Source organism: Drosophila montana, unplaced genomic scaffold (assembly GCF_035044405.1).
Source record: "Drosophila montana isolate Dmon_TW-CO22-7 unplaced genomic scaffold, ASM3504440v1 contig_1853_1, whole genome shotgun sequence".
NCBI classification, from domain to species: Eukaryota; Metazoa; Arthropoda; class Insecta; order Diptera; family Drosophilidae; genus Drosophila; species Drosophila montana.
In genome coordinates this window covers 349,303-370,973 of record NW_026996772.1, presented here as the reverse complement: position 1 = coordinate 370,973, position 21,671 = coordinate 349,303, and the positions used below count along the sequence as shown (strand labels likewise).

Sequence of the window (21,671 nt, the reverse complement as noted above, 5' to 3'; positions counted from 1 at the left end):
GGAATCCCAGCTAGCTGACAAATATTTAACTCTCAGTTAACTTTAGAGATAAACTCTTTTTATAAATCTTAAAGTATGCGATGCTTAAAATGGCAAAATAGCTGTTACTTCCTGGAATCCCAACTAGCTGACAAATATTTAACTCTCAGTTAACTTTAGAGATAAACTCTTTCTGTAAATCTTAAAGTATTGATACCCGGTTACCCGTTTAATAACCGTTTTGTTTGGTTCTATGCGATTAGATTATAATTGTAATAGGTTGAACGATAGCCGGAGTGGATTTTGCGTGGATTAGAACCGGAAATTTTAATGCCCCTTTAATGTATTGTATAATTGTGAGCCGAGCCATAAAAATAAATCCACTGAAAATTAAGCTATTCGCATTCAATTACGTGCCCTCCCCCCCGCCCCAAAGTCAAGCCCAGTCGAACAGATGGCGGCAGACCGGGGAAGTACTGTGTGCGGGGGGTGGAAGAGCGGGGGGGGGGGGGGGTTTGTCTTTTCAATTGAGACACATGTAAGCCAAAATACAGGAAGAGTTTGTTGTTTGTTGTTTTTTTTTCGTAGCATGTACGTGGGGTTGAGTACGCGACTTGGCAATGTGTTCGAGCGCGTCTTGGGGTTGGGGTTGGGGTTGGGGTTGCGGTTGGGGCTCTGGCGCTGGCGCTGGCGCTGACGTGATTAAGCGGGCCAAAGCAGCTGCTAATCAGCTTATTGGCAGGAAGAAGCTCACGCAACTTGGCGCTGTGACGTTCGTTGCTAGTCAATTATTTGATTTAATGCTTCGCTGACTGCCACGCCCCAAAGCCAAAGGCGTTTACAAAAAACAAAACAAAACAGCCCCAACATAGACAGCGACAAAATACATACATACATACACATATGCATATTCGGAATTCTGAATTCTGATTACAATTAAACAAAATCAAGAGCGTGGATCGTGTAGAAGGCGTTGTTATGTGTGGGTTGGGCAGCAGGAAGGGGCGGCGGGGGCGTGGGGGCGTGGGGGAGGGGATGGCAGTCGTCAATCAAGCGCACTTGAATAAGTTGTTGTTGCTGCTGTTGCTGTTGCTGTTGCCGCCAGCAAATCGATAAACAAATCACTTCCGATGACGACATTGAGCACATGGCGTATGAGCAACGCGCGATAGCGCCAACAAAAACAATAATAAAAAAAAGAAGAAAACAAAAAACTAAGCCCGCACACTCCACACCTACTTGCCCCCTGGCCCGGCCGCTGCCCCTCCTCAGTGTAAAGCGGGATCAGTGCGGAAGTTGTGCTAGGTTGGCCAGTGTAGCCATGCGTGGGAATTGCCGCTTATCGCGCGTCCAAGTGTTGATAACCGTTCGACTAATGGTCTAAAAGAAGCAGAAGAAGAGGAGCACACATAACGGCATGAGTTATTGCTGGCAATGAACATGGTTTGGACAGCAGAACTCTATGCATAATCCCAGGCAAAATATAATTGATAGCTGCTTTCAATCTAACTACTGTCGGCGCGACTTTACAACACTGTTACAGCTAGATGAGAAATCAACTGAGAACTGAAATGAAAAAGTTGTTATATTTTATGGCATAGCAAATATGAGCACATATCATTTATAGAATTTGGTTTAATCGATTTCGACAGAATTTAGAGGGTTTTTACTAGCTGTACGAATTTCTGTGTAGATGATTCACGAATATTTTGAAAAGCAAAAGATAATAAAAAGAAGAAAAAACTGCTGTCAATATCAATTACAATCTAAACTAAATATATACATATATGTTCTATCTGTTTCATCTTATCGAACACTGAATTTATACAAAACTCTAGTTCTCATGCTCATCAGCAAAAAAGTAAAGCCTCGTTAAGGTTAGACTTTTATTTTTTCTTAAGCAAAACTTTTTAGAATCCAAGATAAGCTCAACTGTGCCCGGTTTTTGATTTTTCAATTACTTTTTATGAACCGCCCGCACGAAAATCAATATCGCATAAATGGCCGCAATGGGTCAATATTATTAATGGTACGAACACTATGATAAATTGGCCAATTGTGGGAGAATGGCCTGCGTCATTTGGCCAATATGAACGTGGGCCGGCTTCTGGGCGAGAACTGTTGGCACTTTAGGCCAGCGGGGAGGGGCGGTAATATTTGGCATATCATTCACAATTGTTATTAATTTGAAACATTATGGGATGCGCTGTTTACACAAATCCGAAGGAAAAAGAAAACCACAACTAAGCAAATGCGTAAAAGTAAAAGTGCTTTTGTTGGAGCGTGCACGACAGCTGCATACCCTGTAATTAGTTCAAGAGTTCTGCTTACTAACTGTTGATTAACATAATGTTAAGCTTATAAAATATCCTGTTAACATTTTGTATATGCACATACATCACTCTAACGCATATACCCGCTATAATTTATGCACAGGGTATATATGTACATATATGAAAGACTAATTGTAGAGACGCTTGTTTTTGTTTTGGCATTTGATCGCATTTAAAAGATATATGCTTATGTACATATATGCATTGTATATACATACATATGCCTACGTACGAGATCGAAATAAATATTTCTACAATTTCGGCATATTTTCGCGCTAAACGGCAAAATAGTTGGGATGAATATTGCCGTCCGCGTGCTGCCTGTCACGGTTTTATAATGTTGACAGTTTTTTTTCGCTTTTTCTCTATTCTGACAGAATTCAACAGAATTGAATAAAACAGCTTAAATACTGATTTATGTGTGTGTGCAGTTGTCAACACAAGATAATAAACCCTACAACTAACAAGTTCCAGTTAAAACTGCATTTACGAGTATAATTAACAGATCATAAAGTACAAAAGATACGGGAAGCTATTTTAGAAACGCGTGAGAGCTGCGTGCAAATACTAGGCAGGCTGTATGCGCATAAAAAGTTCAGTTGTTAAGGAGTTTCTCCAGAATCTGGCAACCCTATGCATGCTCTATGCTAGTCTGGCAACCTTAGGCACAAGCAAGACAGCTATAAATGTTGTCTGGCAACATTGAGCGTGAACAACTGTAGACTTTGAGCAAGCTGGCAAACTTAAAAACTTAAACTCTCTGCCAACTTTAAGCTTTGTTAGATGTCTGGAAAATAACATGTAACAAATCGTATTAGTCTGGCAACTCTTTAGACTGACAACTCTCTAGTCTGGCAACTCTTTACTCTGGCAACTTTCTAGTCTGGCAACTCTCTAATCTGGCATTTGGGCTGTAATGAAGTCAAATCGAAATTTGGCTGAGCCTGAAAACAGTTTAATGGAGTTCAATAGAGCGAAAAGTCTGGCAACTCTAGTTCGTTAATTCATCAAAAGCCGGCTGACAAGTGTTTGAGTACTTAACAACTATGCAACACTGGCATCGGACGATGCACAACTCTGAACTGGCAACGCTCAAACGTAGCCTCTAATGATAACTTTGGGAAATGTTTGTATCTGGGTTATTGTTGTTATTGTTGTTGTTGTTGTTGTTATTTTTGCTGATGCTCTGATTGTGGCAGGGAAATGAACTATAAAAAACGAAGAAGACAACGGACAGCTGCTTGATCATGGCTCAAATCTGTGGCTCAAGACCTGGTAACATGGTTTTCAACAGCTTAAAGCGACCTTCATAGAAAAAGTATTATGTATAATGTATGTAAGTGTGTACACATTTATGTATATGTTTATGTTTTCTGTTGCTCAATTGTAACGCCCACGGGCAAATGAGTTCATTTCTCAGGTGGCGTCGGGCACACTGAGAGTTGCGACTGCGACTGCGACTGCGAGTGCGAGTGCGACGTAAGAAATTGTTGTTTTGATTTGTTTGGCTCATGACAAAATGATTTCATGCTTTAGTTTATTATGAATATCGTGTTGTTTTCTTTCTGATATTTTTGTATTCTTGTTTATCGGCGTATTTTGTTTTGGTGTGTCTCTTGCATTTTGGCAGCCAGTGCCAAAATTTCATATTCATTCATACGAAATGTACGCAAAGTTCTTTATCATATATAGAAGGTGTATGTATGTATGTGTTTACAATATATGTATACATATATAGATTTATATGAATATTTAATATATAATAATTATTATTATAACACAATGAGAATTATAGAACATGCATATATAAATGATGATATTAAATGCTGCTGCTAATGCTAATGCCAATGCTGACGTGCGCGGTTTTTTTTTGCGTGCTTGTCAATTTGATACCCTGTAATAAAACGCCCATCAAATGGCTCAGCTCAGAGACTTGGGTATATACATATATAATTATTTTGATAAATATAAGACACCGAATGTACGTCAAGCCGTAATGCCACATTCTGTTATTTGATTTGAAACGAAAACCGGAAGTCAAAATTTAACCTGAAGCTAAGCATTGAGCCTAGTTTTTATGAAATAATTTAGATATTTAATATTATTGAAATGTGTTTAATTACTTTAGACTTGGCAGACGTCGCAAAAGCTTCTTATCCGAATCAATTCTGATTGGATTTGCGGTTCTTAAGTATTCCACATATTGGAAAATTTTCATAAAATAGGTTAAATGAATTAAACTTTTAGCTGGGGTATCTTTTAGTCGAGCACTTCTCTTCAACTGTGTGTTTTCAACAACATGGGGGTAAACTATATTTCGAGCATAATATATATGCATGTTAACATATATATGTATATACATATATGTATATCGGTATATATTTGGATATATATAACAGAAACCGCAACCGCAATGATTTATTTGTGCACAACGGGCAAACGACAAACGGCGAAAAGGCAAAAAAGTAATCAAAGTAATACAAATGAGCGCAAAATGTATAAAAATAAACAACAAACAAAACAAACAAATAGACAGCAAAAAGACAGCTAGAGTGGGAGATTGAGAAGGGGGGGGAGGGAAGGGGTAGGCAGAGGTAAGGAGAGAGTGCGGCCAGTAAACAGAATAAGTATCTGTATCTGTATCTGTATCTGTATCTGCAGCTGTATCTGTATCTGTATCTGTATCTGTATCTGTATGTGCAGCTGTATCTTCTAGCCGTTAAACAAGTCGCCGTGGGATCTAAGTGAATGCTTAGAACCAGGGCAAAAGCTAGAAAAATGATGGCAAATTTTGATGCATGCCGGCAGCTGTGTGAAAAATAAAACCAACAACAACAACAATAAGTTAAAAAATAAAATAAATAATAAAAAAAAATAAAAAAACATGAATAATAAAAAAAAAACGCTGTGCCATGGCTTTGTAGCTATTTGCATGCGTACTTATATTTATTTCATTTTAAATAGAAAGTAACCTCAATTGCACTTGTAAAAAACATAGGTAAATAGCAAGAAAATACATAAAAAAGGTGGAAGAGAAGCGAAGCGAGAGAGCGGGAGAGCGGGAGAGAGAGGTGGGCAGAGTGAACTTGCGTTTGAGTGAAAGGCCAAAACCCAAACGGAAGCGCATATGTACATATATACAGAAAAAAAAGATACAAAATTAAATAAATTACACGGTGGGAAAGTTATAATAATAGTTGCCATAAGGCGCATAAAAAGATTCAAGCTGCAAATATGTACACATATAAAAGTACAAATATCTATATATATATATATATATGTACATATGTATGTATATATATTTTTATTTACATGTATATTTAAATTGCTTTCATTTCTTGGCGGAAGTCAACTGGAAAGTGAAGAAGACTTCGCGAGAGATTAAAGTAACAAAAGCAAAAGCCATAAAAAACCAACACGGAATTCCTCATGTTAATTCTAATATTAGCTGCTGTTAAAGGCCTGATTAATGTGAAGAAAGAAGGAAAGAGAGAAGAAAAAAACCAAAACATTTACAACACTTGTAATTTATTGTAACGCATTTCACACGACGCGCGATGAGTGTGCAAATCAACAAGTTGGCGCACAAACCAAAAACAACATAAGCACTTACATGCCAGCATACACACACACACACACACACACACACATGCGGACATGCGTGTGTGTGTGTGTGCAAATTTGCTGTTTATGGCCTGTCACTACAATTATTTCAATTCGACTGAATGAAATGTCATCAGAAATGGGACATCAAAACAAACAAAGCAACGAATTAGAGCGAAAGAAAGCATCAAATCAACGTATCTACCGTTGCGTCTGTTATAAATAGAAATACTTAAGAGTCTACCCCAAAGTATGTATATCTTAATATTTACTTGTACCAAAGCCATTGCGTCAAAGCGAATCAGCGCATATGTTAATCTCGCACAATAACATTGAGCTATTAACAGCTGACTGTTAACCTAGTTCTCAGAAAGCAGTTTTTTTTTCTTCCATTTTTTTTTTGTTTGTTTAAATCTAGCATGTATATACATATACACATATGTACATGTGTACGTAGGTATGTATGTGTGTTTGCGGCATGCTGATTTTGTGTTTTGTAATTTTTAGAATAACAAGCAGATTATTTAGCTTGATGGGTTCTATCTCTTATATCGAATCAATAATATATGTATTATGCACTTTTATTCATTTTTTAACAATGGCAATGATTGAAAATCAAAGTTGCTTGTTTTTAAATACTAAGCCAAGCTTTTGTTCATTTGAAGAGCTGATGTTATGGTCAAAGTTGGCCCTAAACGTCTGCTGCTAACAGAACAGAACATATCACTTGCTGTTAAGTGCTTACACATGTAAGCACTGCAGCGGTTTAACATAAGCCGCCAATGTTAACGACGCTTAGCAGCTGTTCCCCATTGAGACTGTTCCTATGCGAATGCCAATAAGATTGAATCCAATGTGAACATTTTAATTCTTTTTAACACTGTCACTGTAAATTTGCGTTAGAGTTAATTAATTTATTTTGTCTTTTTCTATGCAGCTATTTATATACAATTTCATCTATGTTAATGCCCTAGCTGCTGTTGTGACTAAATTCCAGAAATACATGTCTATATATATTATCATATATACAGATGTGTGTTTGTGTGTGTGTGTGTTTGTGACACTCATTTGTTGCTGTGCAACATGTTGCGCGCGAGAGTAAAAGTGCCTTCAATTAGCCTCAATTTCGGTTATGGTTTTCACACTGGCAAAATGTGACTCTACACTAACTATAACAATCAACACACAAATGTTTAGCACTCTGCTCTGTCCGTGTGTGCGAGTGTGTGTGTTGCAATTATGTGCGCGTGAAAACGTGTTAACAACTGAAAACACAGCGCAAAGCATTTGAGTTATTGCTTTTGGAACGGCTACGCTTCGGACTTGGCCAGCCAGCCAGCCGGCCGGCCAACTGGCTTGTGACTTGTGACTGTTTTGGCTATTAAGCTGCTTGGCTGATTGAATATTTGTCTGGCTGACTGACCCTTGACAAATTTCAGTCTCCAAATCTTGTTTGGTTTGCATATTACCTAACGACGGCGACGACAGCGACGACAGCGTGCTGTGCTCAGTTTGTTGTCGTTTTGGCTGGCCAAATTGGTCACACTCAATTTGGGGCATGCTGCTACTTGTATAACACTTGGCAGCAGTCTGCCAACGGCGGCACGCACACATTTCCAAGCGAAAGTCGCAAAACACCAAATCATGAAATACGCATATTGCTGCCTGGATTGAAGAAAGTGGCAGCGCTGACAGCGTTGCCACTCTGTCAGTCAGTCAGTCGGTCGGTCGGTCAGTCAAAGTTTGCGCCAAGTGCGTGTCAGCAAAACAAAAATTCGCAAAAGCCAAATGTGAAATGCTGCTAAATAATTTCACTCAACCAAAACTCTTTCTCGCTCTTTTTTGCCATCTCGCTCTGGCGCCAGCAGCTTGCATTAAGTTTTCTGTGCCTGTGTGTCTGTGTGTGTGCGTGTGCGTGTGTGCTAGTGCTCGGCCATTTATGTTAAGCGTGAGAAGAGGTGCCAGGTTCGAAGCCTAGCAAAGTAGATGGCAACAAATTTCATTTAAAGCTGCAACTTGACAGTTTTTTTTTTTTTTTTTAAATCAAAGCTCTTCAGACATAGGTTTAAAAGGGGCTTAATGGCATAGAGTTTAAGAGGGGTGTACGAAATGTAGGCTTATTTCTTATTGCTTTTTTCTTCTTTTTTTAATAAGTTAAGCTCCTTAAACATAGAGTATGAGAGGGGTATCAAGGCTTAGAAGGCTTATTGTTTTTTTTAATTACTTATTTTTCTTTATAATCAAGAATATCTCGATTGCCTATGAAATGTTTAACTGTCAGAATCTGTATAATTATAATATAATAGATAAGATATCTTATCGGTTTAAGAAAAAATTACAATTATATGATTTTATTATTATTAATATTGGTAATAATATTTGATCCTTATTTGGCTTTAAAGCTGAACCACAAAGCGCTTTTAACTATTTAACATGAAATCCATCAAATCTGAATTCAGTTTCATTATAAATAGTTTAAGAGAGTAATTTATTTATATTGGGTTCAACTAATTGCTGTATTCATCAAATGAGTCAACAAAATATTCCCATTCTTTTTCTCGACTGAATAAATAAATAAACTGCCCCGCGCGCCCCCGCGCTCGGCTGGCGCTATGCGAGCAGATCATTCATAAAAAAAAAAAGTAAAAGATATAATTTATTTGATTTATGTGGCCACATATTCAAATATATATAAATGTGCGAGTGCGTGTGTGCGTGCGTGTGTGTGTGTGTGTGTGTGTGTGTGTTGAATTTGATTTTGAAGCATGTTGCGCGGTTTTGGATTGCGGCACGTTCAAACAACAGCAGCAACAGCAAGGCAAAGTGAAAACGAAGCCAAAGTTAAATAAGAAGCAAAGAAACAAATAACATAAAATCAGAAAAAAAAAAAGGTAAAGAAGCAAAACTTTCGCTGTGGCTTTGGACTTGGCCATCGGCATTGGCCAAGAAGAAAACCAAGAAAAAGCGAATTGACAAAAAACAAAAATGAAATAAAAAAAAGTAAAGTGTGTGTGTGTGTCGGCCAAAGCTGGATCTCTGCAGCTCAGCGGGTATCTTGGCCGCGCCATGACAATGGGCCACGACCTTTCTTATGTCACGTATTAACTGTTGTTTACACACACACACACACGTATATGTTTGTTTAAATTTTTTTGTATTTTTAGCAAATTTTGGAATTTCTTTGACTTTTCACTTTTGACCAAAACGCTTGGCATTTGTTTTTATGCTAATTTATTTATTGGCGCATGGCCGATTATGTCACGACGTGCGACACACGAGGCACGAGGCACGCGGCGGCTTGAGGCATGGGGCATGGGGCAGCCCCTCCTCCCTTACAGAGATCTGCGATCTTCAGTTGGCAGCTGCTCGGAGAAGAAGTGGAAACATGTAAAGGCCACGGCAGATGCGTGATTTAAAGATTAAATAGGCCAGCTGATGGGAAAAATAAATACACGATGTGCATGAATTATTACTTGGGCACATTTTGCTGCTGTCAAAAGAAAGGGAAATCAAAAGAAAATATCTGTCAAATGAGAAAAGTGCCTAGCTAGCAGATACTCTGTACAGCTTTCGAGCAAGTTTTGCTTTCGAAAAGCAAGTGAAAGCGCAAATAGAGAAAATTTCACAAGCAAGCGTGGAAAATATGTGAAAAATAAGTTCAAGATGGATTAAAGGTTTTCGGCTGTAAATGCAAACAGTTTATTTTCACTTTCAATGCGTTGCAAGTGATTTGAAATGTGGAACATGGGTGGAATACTATTGGAACTTTTAGAAAAAATATTAATTTGGCAAATAATGATATCAGATAAGATAAGGGATAAGAATATCAGCGTTAGTAAACTTTATTCTAACGATTTTGAAATGTGCTCCAAGGAATATCCCTAATGCGGCACACGAATGTCTTATACTTACCGCAAGCTACCCCAGCTTTGATCAATTTATTTAATGGGTATTTCGAATAATATTTGCGTAAATCACAATACAAATTCTGTTCTAATAGCAACAAGAAATTGCGACTAAATGCCAGCAAATTAGCATAAGAGTTCAAACAAATTAAATAAATAAACGCGCAATATGAACGAGCATAAACAATAATAACAATAACAATAACAATAACACTAACAATAACAATAACAACAAAAACATGTTTCCTGATATCAATAATCAAAATCATATGATGAGCAAATTTGCGCCCAGCAAATTGTGTAATAAAACTAAATGCGGCAAATGAAAAAAGAAATAAAAACAGAAACTGTGACACAATTTCAACAGATCAAACAGCATTAACTATTGTATAACAACAATTTGGCAGATAGGCCAAAGCAGGTGAGACAGGTCGTTGGAGTCTGCAAGGTAAACCGACTTTGAATACCCTACAAGAAAACAAAAGATTTCCGTTTTAAGTGGCAAATCATGTCGAAAAACTTTAGACAACATTTTGCTAATTGTTGAGTTTGAACCAGCAAGAATAAGAAAGCGAGGGAGAGAGAGAAAACATTTTTTTAATTGTTGAGTTTGAACCAGCAAAAAATAGAAAGAGAAATAGAGAGAGAGAGAGAGAACAGTTTTGTAATTGCCTCAGATGGTGTCAGCAAGCAAGCCAAGGCAACAATGACCCGACTTTGAATACCCTACCAGAAGAAAAGTGGCATATAATGTCGAAGTACAACATTTTGGTAACTGTTGAGTTTGAACCAGCAAGAAATAGACAGAGAGAGAGAGAGAGAGAGAGACAACATTCTTGTAATTGCCTCAGATGGTGTCTGCAAGCAAGCCAAGGCAACAGTTACCCGACTTACCTACCCTACCAGAATTTAGAGTTCAGTTATGAGTAGAATATCATGGAGAGACATCATGCTGTTGAGTTCATATATGCCCTAACGTGTCGGCGGGTGCTTTGATAATGAACAAGTTAGGTTGGAGTATATTCTGTAAGGCCGCAATATTCCAGTAGACTTCTTCTGATTAATCTGCCTGCTTTAATCGTAGAACTATTAATATTGTATTCTCGAGCTAATTGCGGGTGAAATCGACTCTTCTGGCTTGACTAGCCAATTCAACTTCTCTGTTCCTACTCGACTAGCATATAATTATACGCCTTTATCGCTTCAATTGCGTTCAACTAACTATGAAGCGTTCCGGGTCCTCAGTGCTGATTACAAGCATTACAGCGTACAGCTGCTCAGAGTCTTCTCATCTATTGTTAAACTATTTAGCAAGTAGTTAGTCTTAGACTAAAGTCTTAGTTTGTATTCGTTTTTGAGAGAAGCCTTTAGACATGCGTCATAGATATTTTACTGTGTGAGTTCTAATATCGTCCTAAATGTAGCTTTATAAAGGATGCTGTAAAGTGTATCTGTAATAAATATATATAGCTAGATATATATATATATATATATATATATATTACTGATCGTATAATATATGTGCTCGTTAAACTGGGTGTATGGCCAACAGGTGCATAAGTCAATATAAATCTCTCCGTTAGCTGAACTACTTAACCTTAAACACGAGAGAACACAGCTAACTGTCGGACAGTACGTATGATTAATATACATACATACATAAATCGCATACATATACATATATATATATATATATATATATATGTATGTTCATGCACATTGGAACTGTGGCGCATCAACGGGGCGTATGCATAATGCGATTAGGTAATTTGCAACGTTTTTGGCTAGTCTGTTATCGCATCTGTTTTTTGTTTGTTTTCCTATTTTTTTTTTTTGTAGTTCTATAATTACGTTGAGCAGCCAAACAGCTAGCTACATAGATTAAGACAGCCAAATAGAATACCTATTAAAGGCCCGTATCAACAGCGTCTATCTCATGAGGAATCGCCGCAATTATCGCTGCGTCGGGCTAAAGCGTCGTATACGTATTGCGCATCAGGCTGCTTAACTTCCACTTAAAGCCGACAACTGTAATTAGGGATAGTTACAGCGGCCGTTCAACATGCAACAAATGAGCCGCATAGATACAACTAACAAGATGCAAAAAACAACAACAACAAAAAGTAGAAAAAACATCTAACTACATGTCAAAGGCAACTGCAAATGTGTTGAACAACCAGCGCGAAACAAATTAGAAATAGAAAAAAAAACAAACAAAACGCAACCAAACAATAAATAAAAAGCGCAAAAATAAACAAAAACGAAAACCAAATTAAAATTAATAAGTATATTTGACAAATATGAAGTGCCTGGAACCTATGTTTAGATTTTTCCACCAACTAATCGCAGTGTTGGTAAATGATATTATTACGTGATAATTTGTGTTGCAGCTTGCAAAGTTAACAGCTACTTTGTCATGATGATTTCCTTAAAGCCAGCTAATCATCTAGTGTTGGTAAATGATATTATTACGTGATAATTTGTGTTGCAGCTTGCTAAGTTAAAAGCTACTTTGACATGATGATTTCCTTAAAGCCAGCTAATCATCTAGTGTTGGTAAATGATATTATAAGTGTTAATTTTTGTTGCAGCTTCCAAAGTTAACAGCTACTTTGTCATGATGATTTCCTTGAAGCCAGCCAATCGTCTAGTGTTGGTAAATGATATTGTAAGTGTTAATTTTTGTTGCAGCTTGCTAAGTTAACAGCTACTTTGACATGATGATTTCCTTGAAGCCAGCCAATCGTCTAGTGTTGGTAAATGATATTATAAGTGCTAATTTTTGTTGCAGCTTCCAAAGTTAACAGCTACTTTGACATGATGTTGTCTCTTCTGCTAACCAACCTTTTGGTATTGGTTAATAATATTATAAGTGTTGGCAATGACTGACATGACGTTTTCTTTTCTGCTAATTTATCGTAAAGTGTTTAATGTTAGTGTTGCTAAATAATATTGTAAGTGTTAATTTGCAATGCACCTTGCTGGTGTTGCATTTTTTCCTGTTGTACTTGCATGCAAATGTTATCAGTGTTTGTCTGAGATGCAATTCTTATTCCCATTTGCCCTAAGTTAACCGACGCTGTATAATATTTAACATGTTTTTCTTTACATTGTTGCTTAAGAGTTTAACGATATGTTAAAAGTGCGATAAACTAACAGGCTGTTAACTAACACGAAAACATGGAAAACAGATGATAATGAGAAGAAAGTAAGATAGACGTAAATGAGACGGAGTTCACTTTATTGCTATCGAGGTTGGCTTGAGTGTGTGCTAACTTTTGCAGGCACTGTGAGTGCAATGCGCTTTTCTATCGCATTTATTGAAATACATTTACTGCCCACACTTGGGCGCCGTGGCACACTTAAAAATAAATGAACTCAATTTGCAAACCGAAAGAAAACAACAACAAGAGCTAGACAAAAGTCAACAAAAATAGCTAGTAAAATAAATGAAATAAAAATAAGCGGCAATAAAATAAAATTAAAATAAATAAATGAGTTAAGGCAAAATTTCAGCCTAATGTTAACTGTGTGTGTGCGTGTGCGTGTGTGTTTGTTTGACTTGACTGTTTATGCAGTCTCAAGTCTTATTTGCATTCACACACACACACGCACACACACACGCACTCACACACACACACGCACTTCCATCATAATTATGGCACATGGAAGATAGGCAGCAAAAAAAAAATAAGAATAAGTAAATAAATAAATAAATAACAGACCTTTCTCAACGAAAAAGAAAGTAAGTCAGCCGCCAAATGTTGTGCTAATTTCCGTTTAGTTTTTGTTGTGCCTTTTGGCGACACTTCGAATTGGATTTTAGTCTGATTGGGAATGAAAGTTGCCCGCATTATGTAAACATCGCGTTCGCTCGTAACTTCAAACTTGATTTTAGTTTTTTTTTTCTTCGCGTTTTTTTTTCTGTTTTAATTAAAGTTTTATTTTTAGCCTCAGACTTGACTATTGCCCAACTGTGGCTGCTTGGGTATTTATACCCTGTAAAAAACCGTGTGGAAATAATAGGCAAATACAGTAAAAGCTCGCTTGAGCGAATGCCCAAGGTTTTTGGAGAGGAAAAGTACAAACATTTGAATGTAAATAAAATATATAAATAAAATACAAAAACTATTTTGATTTGTTGTGAAAAATATGTGATTTGTGCGTATTTCCAATTGGAAATTGGCGCTAAAATTAGCATATTCCATATTCCACAAGTTCCGTGACTTAATCTCTGTTGCCATTCGCTAAAATTTCATTTCCTATCAAGTGCAGATGTTCCAGAAATGCAAGAGATAGAATATAACACAAAATGTGCATCTATTTATAAACGTGTTTACTGTGGAGTACATGGTTAAGGTAATGTCTGTCTGATTGGTTCGCTTGTTGGAGTCTAATTAAAAATTGATATTTGCACAATTAGAAACCAGAAAGATTCCTCTATATATACATATATATATATGTATATGATTATTTCAAATGGTCGACGTCGTTATCATTCGAGATACTGCACACAGGGCAGCGAACAGCACGAAATGCGGGGCTGAATAACGCGAAATGCGAGGGATAGGTCAGGCACATGCCATGCCATATACATATAGTATATATCATACACAAGTAGCTATATTGTATATTTATGCCGGATTGAATATACTCTCGCACTGATACCGCATTTTGCCGTTTAGCCGGGATTTAACTTTAAATAATTGTGTACCGCGCTCTCGACAGCTAAACACGTTCTGCATCAAGTCGACTCTTAGTTGGGGCCTATTAATATAAACAATATGAACGGGCGGCTGCGAGGGCTTCCGAGGGGTTGCCACAGAGCAGCACGCGTCACATTCTATGGGAAAGACCCAGAGCAAAAAAAAAAAAAGAACACTCATATATAGATTTTTATTTGCATTGCGAATTCGTTGCAGCTGTTAAAACTTGAGGCCTGAATTAAGCCTGCCTTTGGTCTGCTTCATTTTTGGGTATTTCTTGAGCAAATGCTCGCATTATGTGTCACAATTTAATATCCACATTAGTCAATTGTCTAGTCAGCCTAATACAATAAGACTAACTAGTATCGCGTGTGTGTTACAATTGGAGAGAATACAGACAAATAACATACATTTAACATGCCATGCACATGTAACTTAACATAATGCATGTCCTGTTAACATGCCATGGACATGTAACTTAACATAATGCATGTCCTGTTAACATGCCATGCACATATGCCGCATCGGACGCTATATCATATAGCTGCCATAGGAAAGATCCAGCAAGAAGTAAGTTCTTATACGCAAAAATATTTCGTTTTCCTCAAACTAGCTTCGCTATTCTCACACATATGCAAAGGGGAAATGCCTACAAGGCTATTAGATCTTCGGCTTGCGGAAGATATCCTTTCTTTCTAGAGAACTTATGAGCAAGATCAACTAAAAAGTTATTGATTTTATTAATAAATTTCTTGTGGTTTTCGAAAGTCTATATTTATGAGTTTGAAGGGAGAATAAACGACCAGAAAAGTTTTTTAAAATTAGAATATATATATATAAATATTTAAAGAAATTCTTTAAGATTCCAAATTTGTGCACTGACAGCAACTACTCTTGCATATTCTTATTAGACACTTTAACATGATGTTAACTTGTGTATGTTAACGTACAGCTTCTGAGGCATTTGCACAGCTACTGCTAGCAACTACTCTTGCATATTCTTGTTAGACAATTTAACATGATGTTAACTTGCAGATGTTAACGTCCAGCTAGTGCCTGACATTGACTCATTGCTTGTCGATGAAAACTGTATTCACATAGTTATATTTACATTTTGGTTTTTGTTTTTACATTTGCATTCTAAAATTCGATGACTCTGCACGCTGTGTAACCGATTCTGGCGTATCCCAAACCAGTTAAGCACATTTTGTGTGCGTCAGCGTATAGAAATAAGACGTTCCATTCAATAAAACTATTGAGTCATAGTAGTTTACTATCAACACGCAGATCTTTATCGATACATATGTATGTATGTTGTTTGTGTGTATGTGTTTGAGACTTACTTTTGCCTTTGGCCAGGCCGCTGGCCACCTGCAGAAATCCGTAGACGGCGATGATAACGCAGGGCAGAGCTATGACCCCGAAGGACACGTAATCCATGTGCTCAAAGTAGTGTGTGATTTGCTCCATTTTTTTTTTTTTGGCTGTTATTATTTAATTTCTTTGAATTATTTTTATTTATTGGCTGGCACTGCACAACACTTAGCACATTAAAATAAAATAAAATAAAAGCTGGCGAAACTAATTTCAAACAATTGTGTGTTTTTTTTTTTCACTTTCAATATTTGTATTTCCTTTTCTTTTTTTTTTTTTTTGTATAATTTAACAAATTATTTTCGCTCTATTTTGTTGTTGTTGTTGTTGTTGTGTGTGGCTGGACGCAGGCGCGCGCGCTGCTTTATTTTTTTCCAATATTTGTATTATTTAATTAGAATTTTCGTTCGCTGCTGCTGCTGGATTTTCCAATTGGACTCCCAATGCATGCTAGCCAATTGGATTCTTACTGCGCGCTTGGGCAAATTTCGCTATTCACGTTTCGTAAGAGTTTTGCTGTTGTTGCTGTTACTCTGTTTTATATTTGTTTTCTTTTTGTTTTCTTTTTGTTTTCAAGAGTTTTTCTCGTTCTGCTTTTGGGCTCATTCATTCACTTGTGTCGCGCTATTCTACTTGCTGTAATTGTTGTCTGTGGCATCGTGTGCTGCGTATCCTTTGGCTTGTTTACGTGCCAGTGTTGACTGCTTATTGTTGTTGTTGCTGTTGCTGTTGCTGTTACTGTTGCTGTTACTGTTGTTGTTGTTGCTGTTGCTGTTGTGTTTGGCAGCGAGTGTTGTAACGCCATGTTTTGATTTGCATGGGCCCGCTAAGTAACTGTAACAGCGTCCGCCGTGTGCTTGTTCTGCACCAACTGTTTTCCAATTGGGTGCGTTGCCTGCCCAGAATTGCATTTGCCGCAAAACGAAAATTTGCAGAACGGGCGCGCGAAACAAACAAACAAATAGAAACGAAATGAAAAAATAGAAATGAAACGAACAGCACTAAATAAAATGTTGTATTTAATTCGCGACGGCAGGGCGTGTAATTTATAATTTATTTATATTGAAATGCACACACAAAATCGAAACGGAATTAAGAATCACGAAATTATGCTTGTCCGCGCCGACCGTTACACGTCCGTCTCGTTCGGCTTTGTTTTTGCTTCTGCTTCTTCTGCATCTTATGTTAAGCTAACATGTTTATTTTATTGACTTTCTTGCAGCCGAACAGACCTGATGCTAAGCTGCGCATGTTAAGAGAAATACGAAACTTAAATTTAACACAGCCCATACGGCGTGCATGTAAGCGCAAGCACATGTTATGTTATACTCAATATGGCACTGCTAGTCGCGAAGTGAGCGCAACATCATGTTAAAGTTACGCTCTCGCCAATTCTCTTAAAAAAAGAAAAGAAACGCGAGCGGAAATCCAGCGTCAAATGTGACAACAAAAAACGCGTCGCACCGTAGACCCACAATTAAACACATTTACTCAAGTTACGTATTGCGAATGCATGAGTTCTATATATAAACGTGCTTAACAGCGGCAGAAAATACACAAAATAATGCTACGAATTTTCCAATTTGAATTTCTGGTAGCTTAAATTTCCGGTATACAATTTCCCAACTTCATTTTAATATCGAGCAGATATATGTATATGAATGAAAAGCTATGTATATGAAAAGCTTGTGATCTTTTGCACTGTGCACCACTGTGCAGCAATAAGTGTGCTCTCTCTTCACTTTGCTTGACTCTTCCAAACTATCCCTCTCTCTTAAACACTCTTCGCTCTCTTAGCCAAATAGCACGCGGTTCTGATCGTAACAACAAAATGCCAAATAGCACGTGAGTCAAGCTGCTTCAAAAATTGGCAAAACTTGTTGAACAACAACCAAAATTGATGGAATATATCTGAATCATCAACATTGGACAGATCATAAACTAAATCTGATGTGATCTCAGTTTAAAGCAGATATGACTGTAATATACCGGCATGAATGGGTGTGTGTGTGTGTGTGTAAATATAGAGAATGAGTTGAAGCATTAAGTTCTTAATATGAGACCAACTAAATGAACTTATGAAACGATGCATACAATTTCGCATGGGTACATACATAGATAAATGCATGTCAAATATTTATCCTCAGGATTAATTGACATTGAAGTCAAGTTGGATAAGCTGGTTATTAAACTTTGCATGCAGCACAAGACGAACTTATTCGCCAATTAGCAACAATCAACAAACACACACACGCACACAGGCACACACACACACACGCACACACACACACACGCACACACACACACACGTGCAACCCACTTGAGGGACGCTCTTTGCAAAGAGCACAAGCTCTTTTGAAGGGCTGGCAACGACAAAGCAATGAGATCAACAAAGGGTTGCATGAAGTGTTATCGATCTGTATAAAAATAAAGGGTGCACGGGTCCTTGTTGTTGCCCAAGGGCAACGAAGGACACGCTTCTCGCTGCCAAAGTGCGAGAAGCATATTGGTTAAGAAATTTCGAATAGGTCGTTGGGCATATCGTAGAGATTTGGGATTATATTTAGAGTTAGGAAAATAAGATTTGGTATGAAGAATGATTTCTCAAGCTCAAAACAAAAATATATGTATATGAAATCTCTTACTAAGAAAATGGCGCATAGGCTTAAGAGCTGTTATTATTAGGGAGTATCAGGCAGTCGGCTACACCCGGCTGCAATAGTCTTAATTGTGTTCATTTTTTTTTTTGCCAACCAGCCGATGGCAAATGGACACGTACGCCTTTGTTGAAGCATTGTGCCTGCCGTGCTTGTTGCCACAAGGGTGCATGCCGAGGGCACACACACACGCACACACACACGCACACACACAGAGACACAGACACACAGACACTCGGTTGCACAACCAGCTCAGCATTTGTGGCAGAGACGTATTGGGGCACGTTGGCCCTAGTTACTGAAACTTTGAAAACAGTTGCTCGCCCCCGTTTCCGGGCTTAGGAAACTTTGCGCCGACCACGTCAGCAATTCAGGTTTGGCAATTAGAATAATGCACACACAGATAAACATATATACATATATATATATATATATATATATATATGCATATATATGTATAGAGATATCTGCACACGTTTCATTATCTATATTTAAGCGGGGGCCTTGACTTGAGCCACGTCAGCCTAAAAGTAAATGCCAGAAATAATTGCTAGGTCCTTGGAATTAACTTGGGGCTGTAAAAGTATTTTTAGTTTTTATATTTAACTTTGACGCATTTGGGCTGGGATTAATGCTAAATATATATTATTTAAGTGCTAAGAAAATTAGTTTGAAAGGGAAATTATTTTCTTAGAGATTTGTGAAATAAGTTAAAGAATAATTTTAGACATTATATATTTATATATTATATATAATATATATATATCTATAAATCCCAAATACGGATTTGGGTTTTGATTCGTGAACCTTGTTTTCCCCGTTAATTTTCAATATTTTAGCAATATTTGATTCCGTTTGAAATGTTCAATAACAAATTCTGGAATATATTCGAATATATATTTATTTTCATATAAAAGTTACGTGTTAAGTTTGAACTCTCAGAGAAAATATAAAAAACTATAATAATACAACTTAAAGCAAAATATTCAAGTAAAGATTGTTATTTTTAAGATGCCATAAAGTCCAAAATGAAAGAATAACTGATTCTCAGACAAAATTCAAAGTTCCCTATAACGTAAATTAAAGTGAAAAACATATCATTATTGTAACATCTTTTCCGGAGAAATCGAATTGAACCGGAATAGCCTTTCGATATGTACACATATCAATTTTCGACGTAAGCCTTATATTTGTGCAATGCATTGACAATGCGCTATATGTCACAATACATTGTGCATATCTATCTACATACATATGTGTGCGTGTGTCGAAACAGGTATTCACTTTGGAACAGGTGTGTCTTCAATGAGCCTCGATCGTTGCCAAAACTGGGCATCTTATCGAGCAACAACCGCGAGCTTCTCGCACATGTCCTTGCACAATGCGCAATTTCGTGCACCGAGTTTCGTCATGCGGCCAACAGATGGCGCAAGGCTAAGAGACATGTGTCACCATGCTCGCATATCTGTATGCACATGTGCTGGCGTGTGTGGGAGCGTGTGCGTGCGTGCATGTGCTTGTGCATGTGTGTGTGTGTGTATAAATCTTCCTGCTGCTATCTGGTTGAGAGCTCAGGTTCAACGAAACATCGCTGCCAAAATGTTAATGACTCGGCGCGGCGCGGCGCGACGCCGAGACGCGCAATTGCAACCCTCAACTCGTTCGCTCTCTCGCTCTCGCTCTCGTTCTCTCCCTCGCCCACTCTTTCTGCAAGCTGCAGTCTCCAGTTGGCCCCCAAAAGCTGCTGCTCTTATTTTTGTTGTTGTTGTTGTTGTTGTTAATTCAATAGTCACGCAGCTGGCTTGGCAAGTTTTGGTCGTTGAACCGCATCGAAGGATTTCACTGACAACCCCCTCTCCTCTCCTCCCCCACCACACCACACCACACCACACCACACCACACCACACCACACCACACCACACCACCCTTGGACAGTTTTATATACACCACACCCACGTTTCCTGTTTTCAACATTTATATCTTTAATATTTATCGTTTTTATGGATTTGATAAATTTACTCAAATTTATGCGCTATTCGAAATTTATACCAAATGCAACAAGTTTCACATTTAATAATATGTTATTGGCTTTTGTTATTTCTTTTGCTGTTGCTGTTGTTGCTGTTTTTTTGGGGTCTTTGCAAATGCGCAATTTCTAACGCGTTTGGCATTATAAATAATTGTTCATTATAATTGCACATAAATTTGTTGTTATCCATTCTTTTATTGGGGCTCTGTTTGACATTTTGTTAAATACGTGTTATTTTGGTTTTTGGGGCGTGGCAAGATATTTAATTCAGTAGCACTTACCCAAGAATTGCTAGATGCATATAAAACAAATTGCTTACTCACCTGAAAGTAAAAGAAAAAAGAAGAGGGACATTAAAAAAGAAGAGCATAAATAATAAAAATAACAATAATAATATTAATAGTCATACTAATAATACTTATAAAATATATTTGCAGAATCTTAAGTAAGCTAACATAAAGAAGGCCTAACTTCTTTTTCTGCTATGTTATTTGGCCGCCTTGGGCTTTACAGAATTGCAAGTCAACTCTGTTATCTGAGCATATGTTAAATGTGCTTCCGGAAGCTCAATGCAAACGCTTTACCCAACAACAACAGCGAAAACAATTTGTCAATACCGATCGTATCTGTGGCAGCCGTTATGATATATTAAACAGTTTTGGACATATCTGATGCATTATAACTAATTACAGTTAAGTAATCAATTTTAGTTCAAATCAGAAAAAGCCACATAAATACAAAAATATATACAAATGTATGTACATATATTTGTATTTGTAAATGAGAAACATTCATGCTTTTACATATGTGACGCACTCTTCGCCTTAAACTGAAGAATCGTATAAAACTAATACGTTTGTAGGTTGATGGGCGAGGGGGGCAGGGCGGGGGGGCAGCCGAATGTGCAGTTAACAATTTGAAAACGAAAACTTTGAACTTTCGCTCGTCAGGCAGAAACTCACACCCTTGAAAATGAAAGCTTATCGATGAAACGAACCGTTGCTGTTATTGCTTTTGCTTTTGCTGCTGTTGCTGTTGCTGTTAATGTTGTTGTGCTTGTTGCACTAACGCGCTAACATCAATCA

General features: G+C 37.4%; 1 protein-coding gene across 3 annotated transcripts in view; it reads right to left on the bottom strand.

Annotated features, from left to right (window-relative positions):
• Positions 1–21,671, bottom strand: part of prage — a 49,625-nt gene that overhangs the window by 18,967 nt on the left and 8,987 nt on the right. Inside the window, exon 1 of one of the 3 annotated variants that reach the window (XM_064700638.1) lies at positions 15,870–16,023. The exons of the other annotated variants lie outside the window; for them this stretch is intronic. Coding sequence (XP_064556708.1) covers positions 15,870–15,996 — 127 coding nt within the window. The 5' untranslated portion in view covers positions 15,997–16,023. Of the gene's footprint in view, positions 1–15,869; positions 16,024–21,671 lie in introns of those variants that run through there. 3 annotated transcript variants of the gene reach the window in all.